Source organism: Glycine max, chromosome 4, assembly GCF_000004515.6.
Source record: "Glycine max cultivar Williams 82 chromosome 4, Glycine_max_v4.0, whole genome shotgun sequence".
NCBI classification, from domain to species: Eukaryota; Viridiplantae; Streptophyta; class Magnoliopsida; order Fabales; family Fabaceae; genus Glycine; species Glycine max.
This window is the reverse complement of record NC_016091.4, coordinates 45,274,447-45,288,503: the sequence shown is the minus strand read 5'-3', so window position 1 is coordinate 45,288,503 and position 14,057 is coordinate 45,274,447. Positions and strand designations below refer to the sequence as shown.

The 14,057-nt window shown below is 35.3% G+C and overlaps 2 protein-coding genes across 5 annotated transcripts; both read right to left on the bottom strand.

Annotated features, from left to right (window-relative positions):
• Nucleotides 1-149: 149 nt before the first annotated feature.
• LOC100780621 (probable ubiquitin-like-specific protease 2A) lies at nt 150-2,705 on the bottom strand. 3 transcript variants are annotated; one of them, XM_003522377.5, is made up of 7 exons: nt 2,261-2,696; nt 1,372-1,723; nt 1,120-1,287; nt 891-1,022; nt 711-792; nt 529-639; nt 150-442 (listed from the first exon to the last, which is right to left on the bottom strand). In XM_003522377.5, exons 1-7 carry the CDS (start codon nt 2,289-2,291, stop codon nt 374-376), a joined length of 945 nt encoding a protein of 314 aa, XP_003522425.2. In that variant the 5' UTR covers nt 2,292-2,696; the 3' UTR covers nt 150-373. The 3 variants fall into 3 exon arrangements, 2 of the variants coding, with proteins under 2 accessions (XP_003522425.2, XP_014630299.1); XR_005891178.1 differs by having other exon boundaries at nt 367-442; nt 529-625; nt 2,261-2,705; XM_014774813.3 differs by lacking the exon at nt 529-639 and having other exon boundaries at nt 2,261-2,705.
• An 846-nt stretch (nt 2,706-3,551) lies between these two features.
• On the bottom strand, nt 3,552-13,795 carry LOC100779550 (telomere length regulation protein TEL2 homolog). Of its 2 annotated transcripts, none has more exons than XM_006578626.4 (13): nt 13,501-13,795; nt 13,352-13,380; nt 13,173-13,266; nt 12,860-13,031; nt 12,199-12,384; nt 11,923-12,080; nt 8,917-9,193; nt 7,549-7,757; nt 7,209-7,307; nt 5,746-6,275; nt 4,716-5,482; nt 4,289-4,487; nt 3,552-3,826 (listed from the first exon to the last, which is right to left on the bottom strand). In XM_006578626.4, the coding sequence occupies exons 1-13, from the start codon at nt 13,661-13,663 to the stop codon at nt 3,674-3,676; spliced, it is 3,036 nt and encodes a 1,011-aa protein (XP_006578689.1). In that variant the 5' UTR covers nt 13,664-13,795; the 3' UTR covers nt 3,552-3,673. The 2 variants fall into 2 exon arrangements, with proteins under 2 accessions (XP_006578689.1, XP_014630298.1); XM_014774812.3 differs by having other exon boundaries at nt 7,209-7,289.
• Between the last annotated feature and the right edge of the window lie 262 nt (nt 13,796-14,057).

Here is a 14,057-nt window from a genome sequence, read left to right as displayed (position 1 = left end):
CATTATCATGATTAAGACACCCAGTTTTCATTATCATCAATAACCAGAAGCAATTTGTTAAACTCTACATTTATGCCAAAAATTATCAACTAAGCTAACAAAAATACCGGTTTTATGAATTTGAACAAGATTTAACAACTGTACAAATAGAAGCAAATTAGTGGTGTAAACATCAATTCCAGAGCAGAATATAATTCCAATAGAGTTGAACTACATCCATAGAAGAGAGTACCCTCTACTAGAATCAAAATATGAAACATCCCTAACACTATTTTTATATTTTTCGCCTGCCTCTTATTATCCTATGCAATATAATCAGTTGACAATAAAGTATGTTAGATCTAATCACTAGTCTGGTCAAGTTTGGGGACATCTAATTCAGTGAATCAAGTCTCTCATAAAATCTATCCAGGTCTTCAAAGCTAAACCAATCTTTTTTCATCTGCAGCATGTCAATGTCAAACATAACTGAATCAAAATGCATGTTTTAATAAATACATTTCAAGAACAGCAAATGAGATAACTTACAAAGTAAGGATATCCCTCCATGCTAAAATTATCAGGTGCATGCTCCAAAAACAAATTAATGAAATAGAGGATGAAAAATCCACATTCATTACCATCTCTTTGTTGTGGCACCTACAGTAATTTGTTTTTTCTTCAATCTTAGGTTAACCAGGGATGAAAATCATAGAAAGGGTGATAATTACCTTGGGCACCAAAAAAGGAATTTGAGATACAAGATGCTTAGCCTCAGGTCTGTCCTCTGTTTTATAAATATCTAATACAAATCTGAAAATGAACATAAAAAGCTTGCATGTCTTAAACACTCCACAACTGGACAATAATGTCTGATCAAAATAAATAGATATTGTTGAGGAATGACACACCTTCTAATCTCGGGTTCGAGCCGTCTAGGATTGGTCATTTCAAGAGAATCCAGCAACAACATGCATCGTGATTTGGTGGTTGATTCCAAGCTTTCACCAAAATGGCACAGGATCAAAAGGCTCCAATGACCCCTACAACATTGGGATTTCAAAGTATGCATTCCATGTATTAATATTTGACAAATAAAGAAATGGCTCTTTGGCGATAAAGGAAATTGAGTGCATTTACCAGCAGACTATAGGAACAAAAACATATGACTTGGAGAAAATAGGTTCCTTTTTAATCCAAGTAAGCACCTTGTCTTTAGATGGAGCGGCCCTGTAAAGACTAAACCATAAGCTGTCAAAGCATGTAAAGTGCCTCAACCTATCTCCTGAGAAAATCTTCCATATTTTCCTGCCAGAAAAATTATGTTTAGAAACAAGGCCTCAATTTTGAAGTTGCTCCTTTCACATCATAAGTCATTAGACTGTAACTCACTTCAAGTAAATATCAAAATCTCCACTGTTTAGCTTTTCTTTGGGTCTAGAAAGTGCTTCCTTCAGTGTAGAAAGCACTTCCTTAGGTGTAGAAAGTGCTTTATTGGGTCTAGAAAGAGCTTCCTTGAGTGTAGAAAGTGCTTTATTGGATCTAGAAATTGTTTCCTTCGATTTAGAAAGCACTACCTTGGGTGTAGAAAGTGCTTCCTTGCCATTGAATTTACTCTTCCTCTTTGTTCGCAATCGCTGGGGAACATTGCTCCAAAAATCACTTTCCATCACATCTTTTAAAACCTTTGTTTTCTTGTTTCTCCATCCTAAGTTGATTTTTCTTTCTTGCTTCACAGAAACAACTGAGAAGTACAATGACGGGTCTCAAAACACCATCATGCCATAGTTTTGAACCCCCAATACCCACATAACCACATTAAACACAAATTTTACTAAACCACCCCCACAATTTTTCCAAAATAAGAAAAGAACAAAACCAATGTTCAAACGTAAGAAAACGCAAACTAACCAATCAAACCTAGAAATTCACAGTCATGGTCCCACAACAACAATTAAGCCACGCATATAACGTACCTAACAAATATACAAGTTCACAAAATAAAACTAAGGGTGATGTTGTTCGTAACCACTAAAAACATAAACAATTACGCCCCCATTTTACACATTTTTTTGTTACAGAGACAAGGGCACAACGCACAACTCTATTATGCTAAACTTCTGGCGTTGTGTACAACTCTAGGACACAGTGACATGTTTTGCAAGAAAAACAAACCGATGACATGGCTCGCAAACTATGATTATACAAACAGCAACATAATATGTCGTAAAAATGGGAGGGGAGGGGGGAATAGAAACCCTTGCAAAGTTGAAGAACTAACCTTGGGTGTCACTGAGTTTGCTAGTGTTCATTGATGCTGAGCGCAGTTTCTTCTTCTACTATTGCTGTTGTTATGCAGAGTGTGTTACTCACCTCAATGTTGAGAATAACGTTCCAGAATTAGAAAGGAGTAACCAGGTAAATAGGGTAGCGCTCTGAGCACTGAGTGTTTGCTTGGGGAATGGATTCGATGCAATCGGCATAACACGCAAGCATACGGTTGAGTAAACTGGAACCGTGGGATGATGATCCCATTGCTCACGTTTTCAGTGGCTTTCCTAATCTGATTTATCGATAGTGAATCTAGGGCCGTTTAATCTTGATCGAACGCTCGGATTTAAGTGATTGCTGAGTGCCTGATCTTGTGACAACACACAAAGACCAAACTTGATCCATTTGCTTGGGCGGGTAGGACAAATTCACTTTTTTATATAGTTAAAAATTGTGACAAAAAGAAACATAAAAAAAAACTGTGACAAAAAACGGTTAATTATTTTTTTGTCTTTTTTTTATATTGAGAAGGTTTGAAACAGAAGGAAAATATTAAAAGTTTATAAACCATGCTTGCTTACAAGTCTTTTTTGTTTGTTTGTAAATTGGCCTTATAAGTTGCATTAGTCATTTTACGAATTTTGAATTTAATAGGGTTACATCTATCCTTTCGAACTTAGTTAATCTTTATTTACATTATTTAAAGAAATAAAAAATATTTTCAATAAATTTTAGAAAATGGGAGGTCTTTTCATGTTGGCCCTTCCATACTATTTTTGAATAATTTTATTCATTTGTATTTTTACCTTTTCTATCATTTCATAATATTTTCTAAATTCTTTATTTATTTATTTTTTAATAATTTATAAATATATTTTATAATAATAAATAACAAGTTATTTATATTTTATAATTTATAATCTTTTGATATATTTACAATCATTTGATATATTAATTATTTCTTAAACTTATATGTTTTGTATTTATATTAACTTATATTACTAAATAAATATAAATATATAAATGTAAATGTATATATACAATATACTATAATTTTACGCACAGGAAATTGATCTCGTATTCGATTACGCACCATGAGGACGGTGGCGTTGTTGACAATGCAGGGAGGGATTCGTCAAAGATGGAGGCAAAGAGGCAAATCTTTGGAGGCAAAGTCGACACTGCAGACAAGGTTGAGGGCAAAGTAACACGTGCTACATCAAGGGTGGGTGTGTAGGGGAGCATTGACATCAACCTCGTCCCCTTGTGAGAATATATACAATCCTAAAATATACAATTTCTTACGAAAACAAGGACCCCATAAAACATTAAATTAATAGAGTAGCAGAAATAATTAGCAGTTTAGCATGATATAGAATTTGTATTCTGGGCTAGAATCCATCCACAATAGCTAGAAGCATCACTAATCCCCATTTAAGTGGGGAATTTTAATGGTCACTTTGGATGCATCAGAAGGAAGAACAGGACCTGCCTTGAGTGAATTTCTTACTGACTCCAATGCTCGGGAAGTTTGAAGAGCCATCTCAACATGGAGCTGTATACATGTCATAGCCATCTATACAACAACAACAACAAAAGCCATCTATAGTTTAAAAAAAAAAATATTTGGAACAGGAAATTAACAGGAGTTAAACCAAACAATAGAAGGGTGATAAGGGGACAAGGGGCCTTTGCAAAGCTCTACAGCGGAATAAAAAAGAACAGTAAAATTCCTAGGATAATAACAAGCTATCTGGGTTAATATTTTAAAAGCTCATATATTGTCATGAATCATTAAAATAAATATGAAAATAGAAGTCCACAATGAGACCAAGTGATGTATCATGACATACGATTAAGTAACTGTAACTATATTTGTAACCTTATCACCATTAAATAACTCTAGACCAATCCATAGAAATCTAAACCTTTTTATATGAACAGAGTACAAGCAGAGATATTTGAAAAGCTTGTAAGAAAAGGGAGACAATACAAGGATTCTAAACCTCTTTGAAGCTTCAAATTTTCTTTTGCTTACCGTATAGCATTCTTTATCTGTGTCCGACTCGGCTACATCAAGTGCCCATGTGCGAATCCATTCAAGGCCAGTTGAAATTTCAACATTTCCTTCGAGTAAGGCAGATGAAATGTAAGTAGGATGAAGGGCAACCAATACACATGCAGCTGCAAAAAGGACGGCTCTTCTCACATATGCTTCCCGGTGATGGCATACCTCTCTGCATGAGTTAAAAAGCAAAGCAACAAGTTTTCCGCATTAGCACACTAGCAAAAACAACAAAGTAGCAAGAGGAAATATAAACATATACAACCAATAGGACACCGAATTATCAATTCCATTAGCACACACAAGTAACACACTTTGAGGGGGTGATTAAGATTTTAGAATATGTCAATCCTCATAGGGTTTGCAATTAAATAGACAACTAATGTCTTATAACCAGTACCTGGATCTTAACATATTCAGGAGGGAAGGAGCCAGTACAGAAGCTTCTGGATGCATGGCTACAGATTTCATACAGACCCCAAGCATATAAATGAGTTTCCCCAAGACAATAAAATCCCTGCCAAGCAAGTCCACACCATGCCTTTTTTTATCATATCCCTCCATGGCAGGAAGCATGAATGCAGCAGCATACATGGGAAACTTATTATGAGAATACTCCATCTGGTTTTGTTGTGCGGGAGATTGTAGGCTCCACTGGCGTGTTTTCCCTTTCTTGATCTGATTGGGTTTTGTGGGAAGTTCCCTCTCATAGCTATTTGACCAATTCAAAAAAGAGCCAGTACCTGAGATCTCTTTCCAGGAACCAGCTCCAGGAGTCCCTGTGCTGCTAGGTAGGAACCAAGGTCGGGTATCTGAAACAACTGAAATAAGGGAACTAATCTGATGTTTGGGTTTCATAATTTTTGATTCAGCAAGCTCCTGAGCTGCTTCAGTCATGACATCTAGTATCATAATGCGCTGACTGATATCTACATTAGGTGAATACAGAAGCTTGTTTAGTGTCTCAAGTGATTCAAATGGGCAGGTGACTGCTAAGGCAACTAATGATCTTTGTCTTTTGTCTTCAGTTGATTCTTCTGCACCTTCTAAAGCTATATCAGAGCAACGAACCTGAACAAGAGTTCTGGTCAGATCCCTTGCTGCATGTTTTAGTTCGTCTGGGGATGCTCTTATGAGCTTTTCAGCTACATCAATAGCCCTTTCCACCTGCAGTAAAATTAAAAAAATTTATAAAACATCAAATTTCAGCAGAAAAGCAGAATCTCAAGAGAGGACTACAAACTGGTTTTTAAATAGCTCAGTCTAAAGTCTAAACCGAAAATATAATACTTGGTAATCGCAGTAAGTGTTGAAACACTTAATTAATAACCAATTAATATTTTTCTCACAAGAAATTAAATAACATTAAGCATAGACATGGCAGATGATCAAAACAAAATTAAAAAGTGTTTTGAGAGAAAATTACAAACCCCATCGGCATCATCGGATTTTCTAAGAGCTGCAACTACATCAGCCAACTGTGAAATTTTTCTTTTCAAATCTGAGTCATCATCTGACAAATCATACGGCTGTAAAGATGAATCATTTGAAGAATATGAATTCTCACTTGCACTGTCATCAACATCCTCATGATTATCGTCTGATTCAAGATTCAGTGATGCTAGATCAATAATCTCATCTGGATCAAGCCCATTAAAGTCCAATAACTTCTTTCTGCCCTTTACATTAATACTTTTCTCTTTATTGGAAGGGGAATCAAAGTCCCTCTCTGGACCTGACACAGTAGATATTTTTGTCCCCTCAACACTTTTTCCTCCACAATTTGAGGCAGCCAGATTCCCTTTCTTGGGGATAGTGAATCCAAATTCCCAATCAATTGTCTCCCCGCTGCAGCTATCCTCAAGGTACAGAGGATTCTTTGGATCAATAGTTTTAGACAATGCCAAAGCAACACTGCTAGCCATTTTTCTAACTAAATAATTAGGACTCTCCAGCCTACCTGAAACAATCACACAAAATTGGAAGTCAACAACTCATTCTTCAAGTAGGAATGGTAACCCATTTTTAATCAGATTTACAAGACTACTGAGTGGGTGTTAAAGTATATGCACAGTTAAACAGTAGCTTCTAAGCTGAGTTTATTTTCATCCAGCTGTCAGTTAGTTATACTGAGTTGTTGACAATCAGAATTAGGATTTTGTTTTGTAAAATTTACCATTGAGATTTAATAATATCAAAAATCATTTTCAGTTTTAAGTCCTCTCTATTTTCTCTCTGCTCTCACTTTCTCTTTCTATTTTCCTATATTTTCTCACACTTTCTATTCATAATTGATAGTTGAGATCGCTCTGAGTAGGAGTTGGATGGAGATTGAAATGGACCCACAGAAAAGGAATTCATCAAAGCAGTGACATTTTTAATGCAAATTATTCTATCTTGTTTTACAATATAAAATTTTCTTGATGAATATATAACACAATGATGAAAATCCAGTAACATGCCTTATTGGAATTTATTCATGCGTACTAGACTACTATTAGCAAATATGAAAACGTTTAAGTGATATTTTAAACTATTGATTGTTAAATTCTTATTGGAATTTATTCGTGCTTACTAGACTACTAGTACCACTTGAATACTGGAGAAATATCCTTAATTCAACTTAATTTCTTAAACAGCAAAAAAATTGCTAATATTGACACATTTGACTTGACTGAAAGCAGGACCACAGAATAAAACTGGAAGTTCAAGTGGAACCATTCCCTATCCAGAACACATATATCGTTTCCAGATGTAACACATCCATTGGGTAGGGCCTGTTATTTAAAGTATTCTGAAGGTTTAAGGTAGGCATCATGCAATAGTTCCAATCCCACATAATCCCTCTTTCCTTATTATCAAGACACCCAACAATTAAGTAAATGATAATTACAGCTAACTCCTTGAAGGATAAAGTGCATGGCATTCTTCATCCCATCCAATTCCTCCTTCGACATTGTCTCCAGAGAAAGGCCTAGGGCAGCAGATATGTCTGAGATAAATTTAGGAAAAATAAATAAATAATCACAATAATAAAGATGGCATCGGATCCAGTGAATGAGATTGTTATGATTATAATGCAGCAATTTACATCAAATAGGGTGTGAGCCTTGACACAACAGTAAGGTAACTTCATGCACTAAGCCACCATTTTTTAAAATTCACATCCAGAAGCTATGTACTCTATTCCACATGCTTTTCACTCAGTACATTAGTACAATTAAAAAGGATACAAACTTGTTGCTCAATAGGTGCTGTTTGCACAAATTCTTTCTTAGACCATACTGAGAGCAGGCGTTGGACAGTATTCAAAATCCCAGGGTGATTATGTCCTGATAATGAGGTATCAGGTGGGCATTCATGAACAGCAAATTGAAGGATCCATTTCAGGCAGCTAATAGGGAATACTTTCCATAGCAGGAATTTGTCAACAAACATAGACCTGAGGAGTTGCCATGGGAACATAGCAAAACAAAGGGACATAAGCATATATAAAGTAATAGTAATACGGGAATTTCATTACAGTTTCTATTTAAAAAATAAAAAAAGGCAAAAAGTGCTTATGATGGTGATGGTGTAACACCCCAATATTTATCTTCTATAAAATTATGTAAATAAATAGTGAAAATGTGTTTTATATAATTATTTTAATAAATAATATTTTAGTGTAAAGGATGTCATAGAATGTATGCCTATATAAACCATGTTGTGTGCACATAGTAGTCAACAGTGGGAAATAGCAGCTAGACGGAGGTTTAACCCCCAAGTGTGACAAAAAATCACCGTGTAGTGGTTTCATGACTGTAGCAGTCATGACTATATTCCAGTGCAAAAAACCTCTTTTCTGGCCCTAAAGTGGAGTCGTTTTGGTGCTTCTGTTTTACGGGGGCAATCTTGAAATTTTGTCCCCCTTTTTCATTTAATCATACAGAGTCAGAAACCCTATTTCCCACCGTAACTTAACTTGCACAAACACTGAAACCCCACTCTTCTCTCCAACGAAAGCCCACCTTTCTCCAGCAACAATGCGGCATTGCATTTTTTCTGGCCATTTTCAGCAAACTCATATCTGCAGAGGTTGCGCAGCCCTGTTCTGACCTGTACAGACATCTCAGTATCAAACAGATCTTTTACCTCTCTGTTCTAACCTCTACTCTCTTGTTCTTCTAAGTTCTATTCTACCCTATATTTTATTTTATTTTTCTAATGTTATCTTCCTAGTTGAAGGACAGTAACGGCTTCATCCACTCAACCACAGGGGTCTACACCAACCACTGCCTCCACCTCAGCATCAGTCTCTTTCTTGTACACTGACATGTGCATTTAATTCTCAAAATTTTGACTTTTGATCATTAATTATGAATGTCTTTGTATCTTAAAACTTCAAAACAGTGGTCATCCCACTACCCGCTTTGGAGTCAGCCTCTCCGTATTGCTATTAGGAATTGACTACTATGTTGTGTGCATCATGTCACAAAGACCAAATGTCAATAATAACCAATAACATGGGAGCTGCAATTTCTATTTCTTTAAAATCAAATGGAGCATTATTTTCAGATCATCCACGAACAAACGCAAAATAAACTAATATTTTCACTCACCTGACAGAAGGCTGAAGCTTAAAAATTCGATGGAATAACAACCACAACACCCAATACGCTTGAACATCATCAGCATCTTGAGTAGCTAACTTATGCAAAATCAGCTCAGAGATTCTTTCCACGGTATAAGGATCACTGATGGTTTCCATTATTCTCGACCAAAATACCGTGTCTGGTTTTGACTCAAACAATTCATTAGTAACTGAATCATTATGTGATGATAAGAGGCTGTTGACAAGCCTAAAAACTTCTGGAATTAATTCACTAGTTAGGAGATCTACAAGAAAAGAGATTGAATCAGGAAACAATTTTTATCATACTAAACAGATAGTCTAGACAAAAATCAATTATAATTCACAACACTAATGGCATAGGATTAGAGTCATAACTGCAGGTTACCAACTTCATTATCCCATTCAGCAACGTAGTTGTATAGTATTTTCCATTAAGTATAGGATAAGAGTTATAAGACAGTTAAATTCAACATAATGGTTCCAGTTTCTCAAACCATGGTTATTAATCCCACAAATCATGGTGGGGAGTGGCCAACCCTAAAAATGCTGTAGCAAGATGGCCGCTATACCAATGGTTAAAAATACAAAATAGTCAACTTATACTATGCAAATATAAATGCTCAAAAAATAAAATAAAAAATACCCAAAATGACATTCATAATTAATAATTAAACCTCATTGTATAAAGGAGATTGGGGGGGGGCACAATAACATAACCATGAAGTGTGAAGAAAGAACATAACACGTGCACACACACACACACAAGGAAAAAAAAAAGGGTCAGCTAAGGTGCCCAATGTGAACAGAGACCAATAGATAAAAGAACAGAGATGTGTAAACAGAGACCTAAACACTGCCATAGAGCAGTGGGTCTGTTGAAGAACATCAGGGATACCGAAAATAAGTGGTGTTGTGGTCGGAAACGAAACAGAGTTTACATTCATCTTTCATTGAAACAAGGTCAAGCCTCCAATATTTTTTTTTGTCAGAACAGAAAACCCCTATATTTCTGATGTAAAACAATGGAAAATACCCAAAATAATGGGTTTGATAACTCAGAAAACAGGGGGTAAAGGGACTTTATCACTGCAACTAGATAGCACCCACAACTGCTGTAATTTTCCATACAACCAGGGGCGGAGCTAGAACATTTTTACTGAGGGTGCCAAATATAAAAATAAAAAATAAATTATAAATTTAAAATTAATATATTAAATTTAATTAATAATTAAAAGATTCATAATAATTAATCAAGTTTAATGGCTATGCATGATAACATAAGACAGTTTTATTCTGACATTCAATCATAAATCATCGTTTGTATGACTTTTAAAGTAGTTATTATAAAAGTCAACAAACATATCATATATGGTGGGTTGCATTATATGATTGCATAAATTATTTTACACTATCACTGCATAACCCTTTTTTTCTTACAAAAATTATAATTATATAAATTAAATAAAAGATACAAGACTATAGGAAAGAAAATATTACTAAATTATAGGAATTGAAGATTATATGCTGTTTTGAAAGGTATATCCATCTTGAATAATAAGAGAGAGAAAATACAAGATGCAATGAGAAAAGTAATAAGAACAGAGAGATTAAAAAAAGAAAATAAAATATAGAAGTTATAAGAAATAAAAGTACATAAAATTAACATTGAAAATTAAGTACATAAAATAGTTCATACATGTGCGTGTAAGAATTTTTTCTTTAGGATAGTTTTATAAATAAGTATGCATGTATGTATAATTTTTTTGAGGCAATCGTAGAAACCTTGCAGTGGTTTGAGGCAATGACATCCTGCTCCATCACTATAGCATTCATAACTATGTCACAAAACAGTGTTTTTAAATATAAGAAATAGTAAATTTTTTTTTTTTTGCTCAGCATATAAGAAATAGTACTTAGTAGTTAGTGCATCTCTATTCCAATAGAGAAGACCTACATCCATCAAAACAATGAGATACCTAACCACTGAGTCATCTATCTTTAAAACAAAAATACCAAACCAGACTCTTGTGCGAATTTTATTTGTTATGAGCAGTATAAATCATGAATTGCTATTGTTATATATGATTACATTGATGCTGACAAGATTAAAACAGTTATGGTCGGTCCATGCTTTAGCAATTCAGTAAGATATCTATTCTTAAATAGGACACAAACAAAATTAATATATTCTGCTTTCAAAATCCTAGCATCCAACATAAAGAACCTTTTAGAAGTGTTGCTTAACATGGACTCACATCAGTGTCAAATTATTCATCAAAGATTACAATTAGGAGTTTGGGACTGCATGAGAGACGAGAGTTTTACTTGGGTTACATTTAAGTCAGGACACTACTCACATGTTGGTTGGGACTTGGAGGGTCACTCCAGGCTCATGGCCAATTGGCATCACGTTGTGTCCAAGGAACCTAGATACAACCTCTAGGTAGTATCTTTTACTATATAGGTGAGGAATCAAGATGTCAAACAGTTTAATAGGAGGCTACAAGCTTACAGTAGTCCATAACCACATGTCACTGCACTTACAACAATGCATTTCAAACCGTTAAAACCTTGGTATTGATGAAAATTTCACATTCATAATTGATTCACTAGCTTCTTTTCAGTTGTGTCAAACAACCCATGGACAAATGTTGCAAATAAGAAACTAAATAGCATGCCTTCTGCAAGCTATAACCCATGTGACACTTATCATCTTCTGAAAGCTATAACCTTTATAACAAGTGCAACATGCCTTTTTCTCCACAAAATGGTACGGCAATTGCAACATATTGTGGCTCTGAAGTTGTTATTTATTTATTTATTTATAAAGAAAAAAGGAGTTGGGTTAACAGAAGACAAAGATTGATATGGAGAAAATGCGATCTATTCCACAAATTCTGATAGTTAATGCAAAGCAATTTAATGATACTAGCTAGTATATGTAGTTTTAAAAAAGAAATATAACTGTTCCAGTGTCAGAATTTCTAGTTACCAGCAGAGCCACGGCGACAAATGCGAGAAAACATTTCCCCTACAAATAACAGTGCACCATTTTTGTCCATTTCATCCATGTCTACATTGTCTAGCAAAATTGTCTCTCTTTCTTCTGCCAGGGAGAGTAGTTGGACAACAATCTGCTTGAAGAACACACTAAACACTCTCGGTGAAAAAAATACATGAGTGTTTACAGAGGAACTCAGAACCATAATGATATTCAATCAACGGAACCTATAAACTATCTAGATGAAGAAAGGAAAAAGGAGGATACTGTGATGACAATGAAGCCATGGAGTTCATCCTTGCTTTATCAGGAATAGATGCAACAATCTGTGCCACCATAGATACATCCATCTTGATCTGTACATCTGTAACGCTTTTCAATTTAGAAGAACCACCAAACTCTCTCGCCAACTGGAGCGCCCCATTATTTTCAAGCAAGCACAGTACAAGCAATCTGTAATAAATGCTGGAATCAGAATAAGGCGACATTTGGTAGGGGAGAAGTTTTTTCATGCCCGGAAATCAAAGAGTTACGCATATTTTACCTATTATTTTAATTGTTTACCACATTATATAATTTATAAAGAATAACATGATGTTTTTACTATAGTAAAAGAAAAATTAAACTCGGAAAAGTAAGATTCCCAACTCCTCCCATGGGAAAGTTTTCATGGGAAATTGATTAAGAAACATCCTTTCCCAAGAATGTTATTTTTTTAAAATGCATACAAGACATTGGAAACTAAGTTTCCCAACCTATGATTCCCAGGAAATCAAAAACTTCTCTCCTACCAAACACCCCCTAAGTTCTTCCCAACATTAAATTAAATTGGCTTGTTACTTCACACCAAATTAAGCACAAGCATGTCGATAACTTTTAAGTCTAAAGAAACTGCATTCAAGGCATTGTGCAATACGAACATCCATACCTTTCAGAATTAGAGAGGACAGCATTAACATCAAGACCATCACTCGAACTCAGCTGGAGAAAAGGAACCAAAATCTGCAGCACCTCAGTGACCAATCCACGAACAAAGAAAACATCATAAACGTACTTCTGTGCCGAGAAGGGAAAACAACCCAACCAGTTCGAGGCAACATCTGCAGGAAGTCCCACATTACATGAAAAAACAGGAAAAGCAAAACGCAATACTACTTTTTCGAAACTTAAAATTTGGAGTGGAAACAAAAACCTTTAAACTGCAAGTAATGATGAAATACATAACCCCATAAAAACATTACCAAGTAATAGAAACCTAGCCAATGTAGGAAAAGCAGCTCCTCGATAAAACACACGCCACCAAGCATGTCGTTTTTCCGCAGAAGGAACTTGGACCTGAAAACGGCAAAAGAAGAAACATGAAATATCGAAGGTGCAATTACAACGGTGAATTACAATACTAAAACGACTACAAACAAACCTTGTCTCCGTAACTCTGATCAATGCTATCTGCACCGTTGGACACATTCATACAAAATCAAATTCAAAATCTTCTTTGAAACAAGTGAAATAGTGCATGATCGTTCCCAGTGAAGAATTTGATTGAAATTAGGGCAAAAAGGAACGAACCTGAGAGGAGAGAAGGGTCAAAGGGGAAAAGAATAGTGGCTAAGGAATGAAGCGCGCAAATGACTTGATCGACGTGCTTCGCATTCTTTATAGCCGAAATCACTTCGGCAACCCTGCTAACTACCTCACCTTCCAATTCTCTCTTCCCTAAACCCTCCTCCATCGGCGCCACTCTGCTTCCTTCCGCCACCAGTTTGCACACAGCTTCTGGCACTTCCGAGATGACTCGGCTCTGCTTGAAACTTTGGGGACGGATGAACGGCGTCGTTTAAGAGTAAATAAGTCATTTAGCCCCTGAAGTGTAATTTATGGGTGGTTTGATAGTAGAAAAGAAAAAAGAATGGAATAAATATTTAAAATAAAGTAGAGAAAAAGTGGTGCTCAAACTTTGAATTTTTTTTATTTTTTTTCTCTTATTTCTCCACAACCAAACATAGCAAGTTAAGTTCTTGAATGTGCAAATGTGACTATTAATTATGTGATAATTGACTGTAGATAATATACACATGAATGATAAATGATGGTTCAGTTATTGTTAATTTGGTCATTGATTGAAA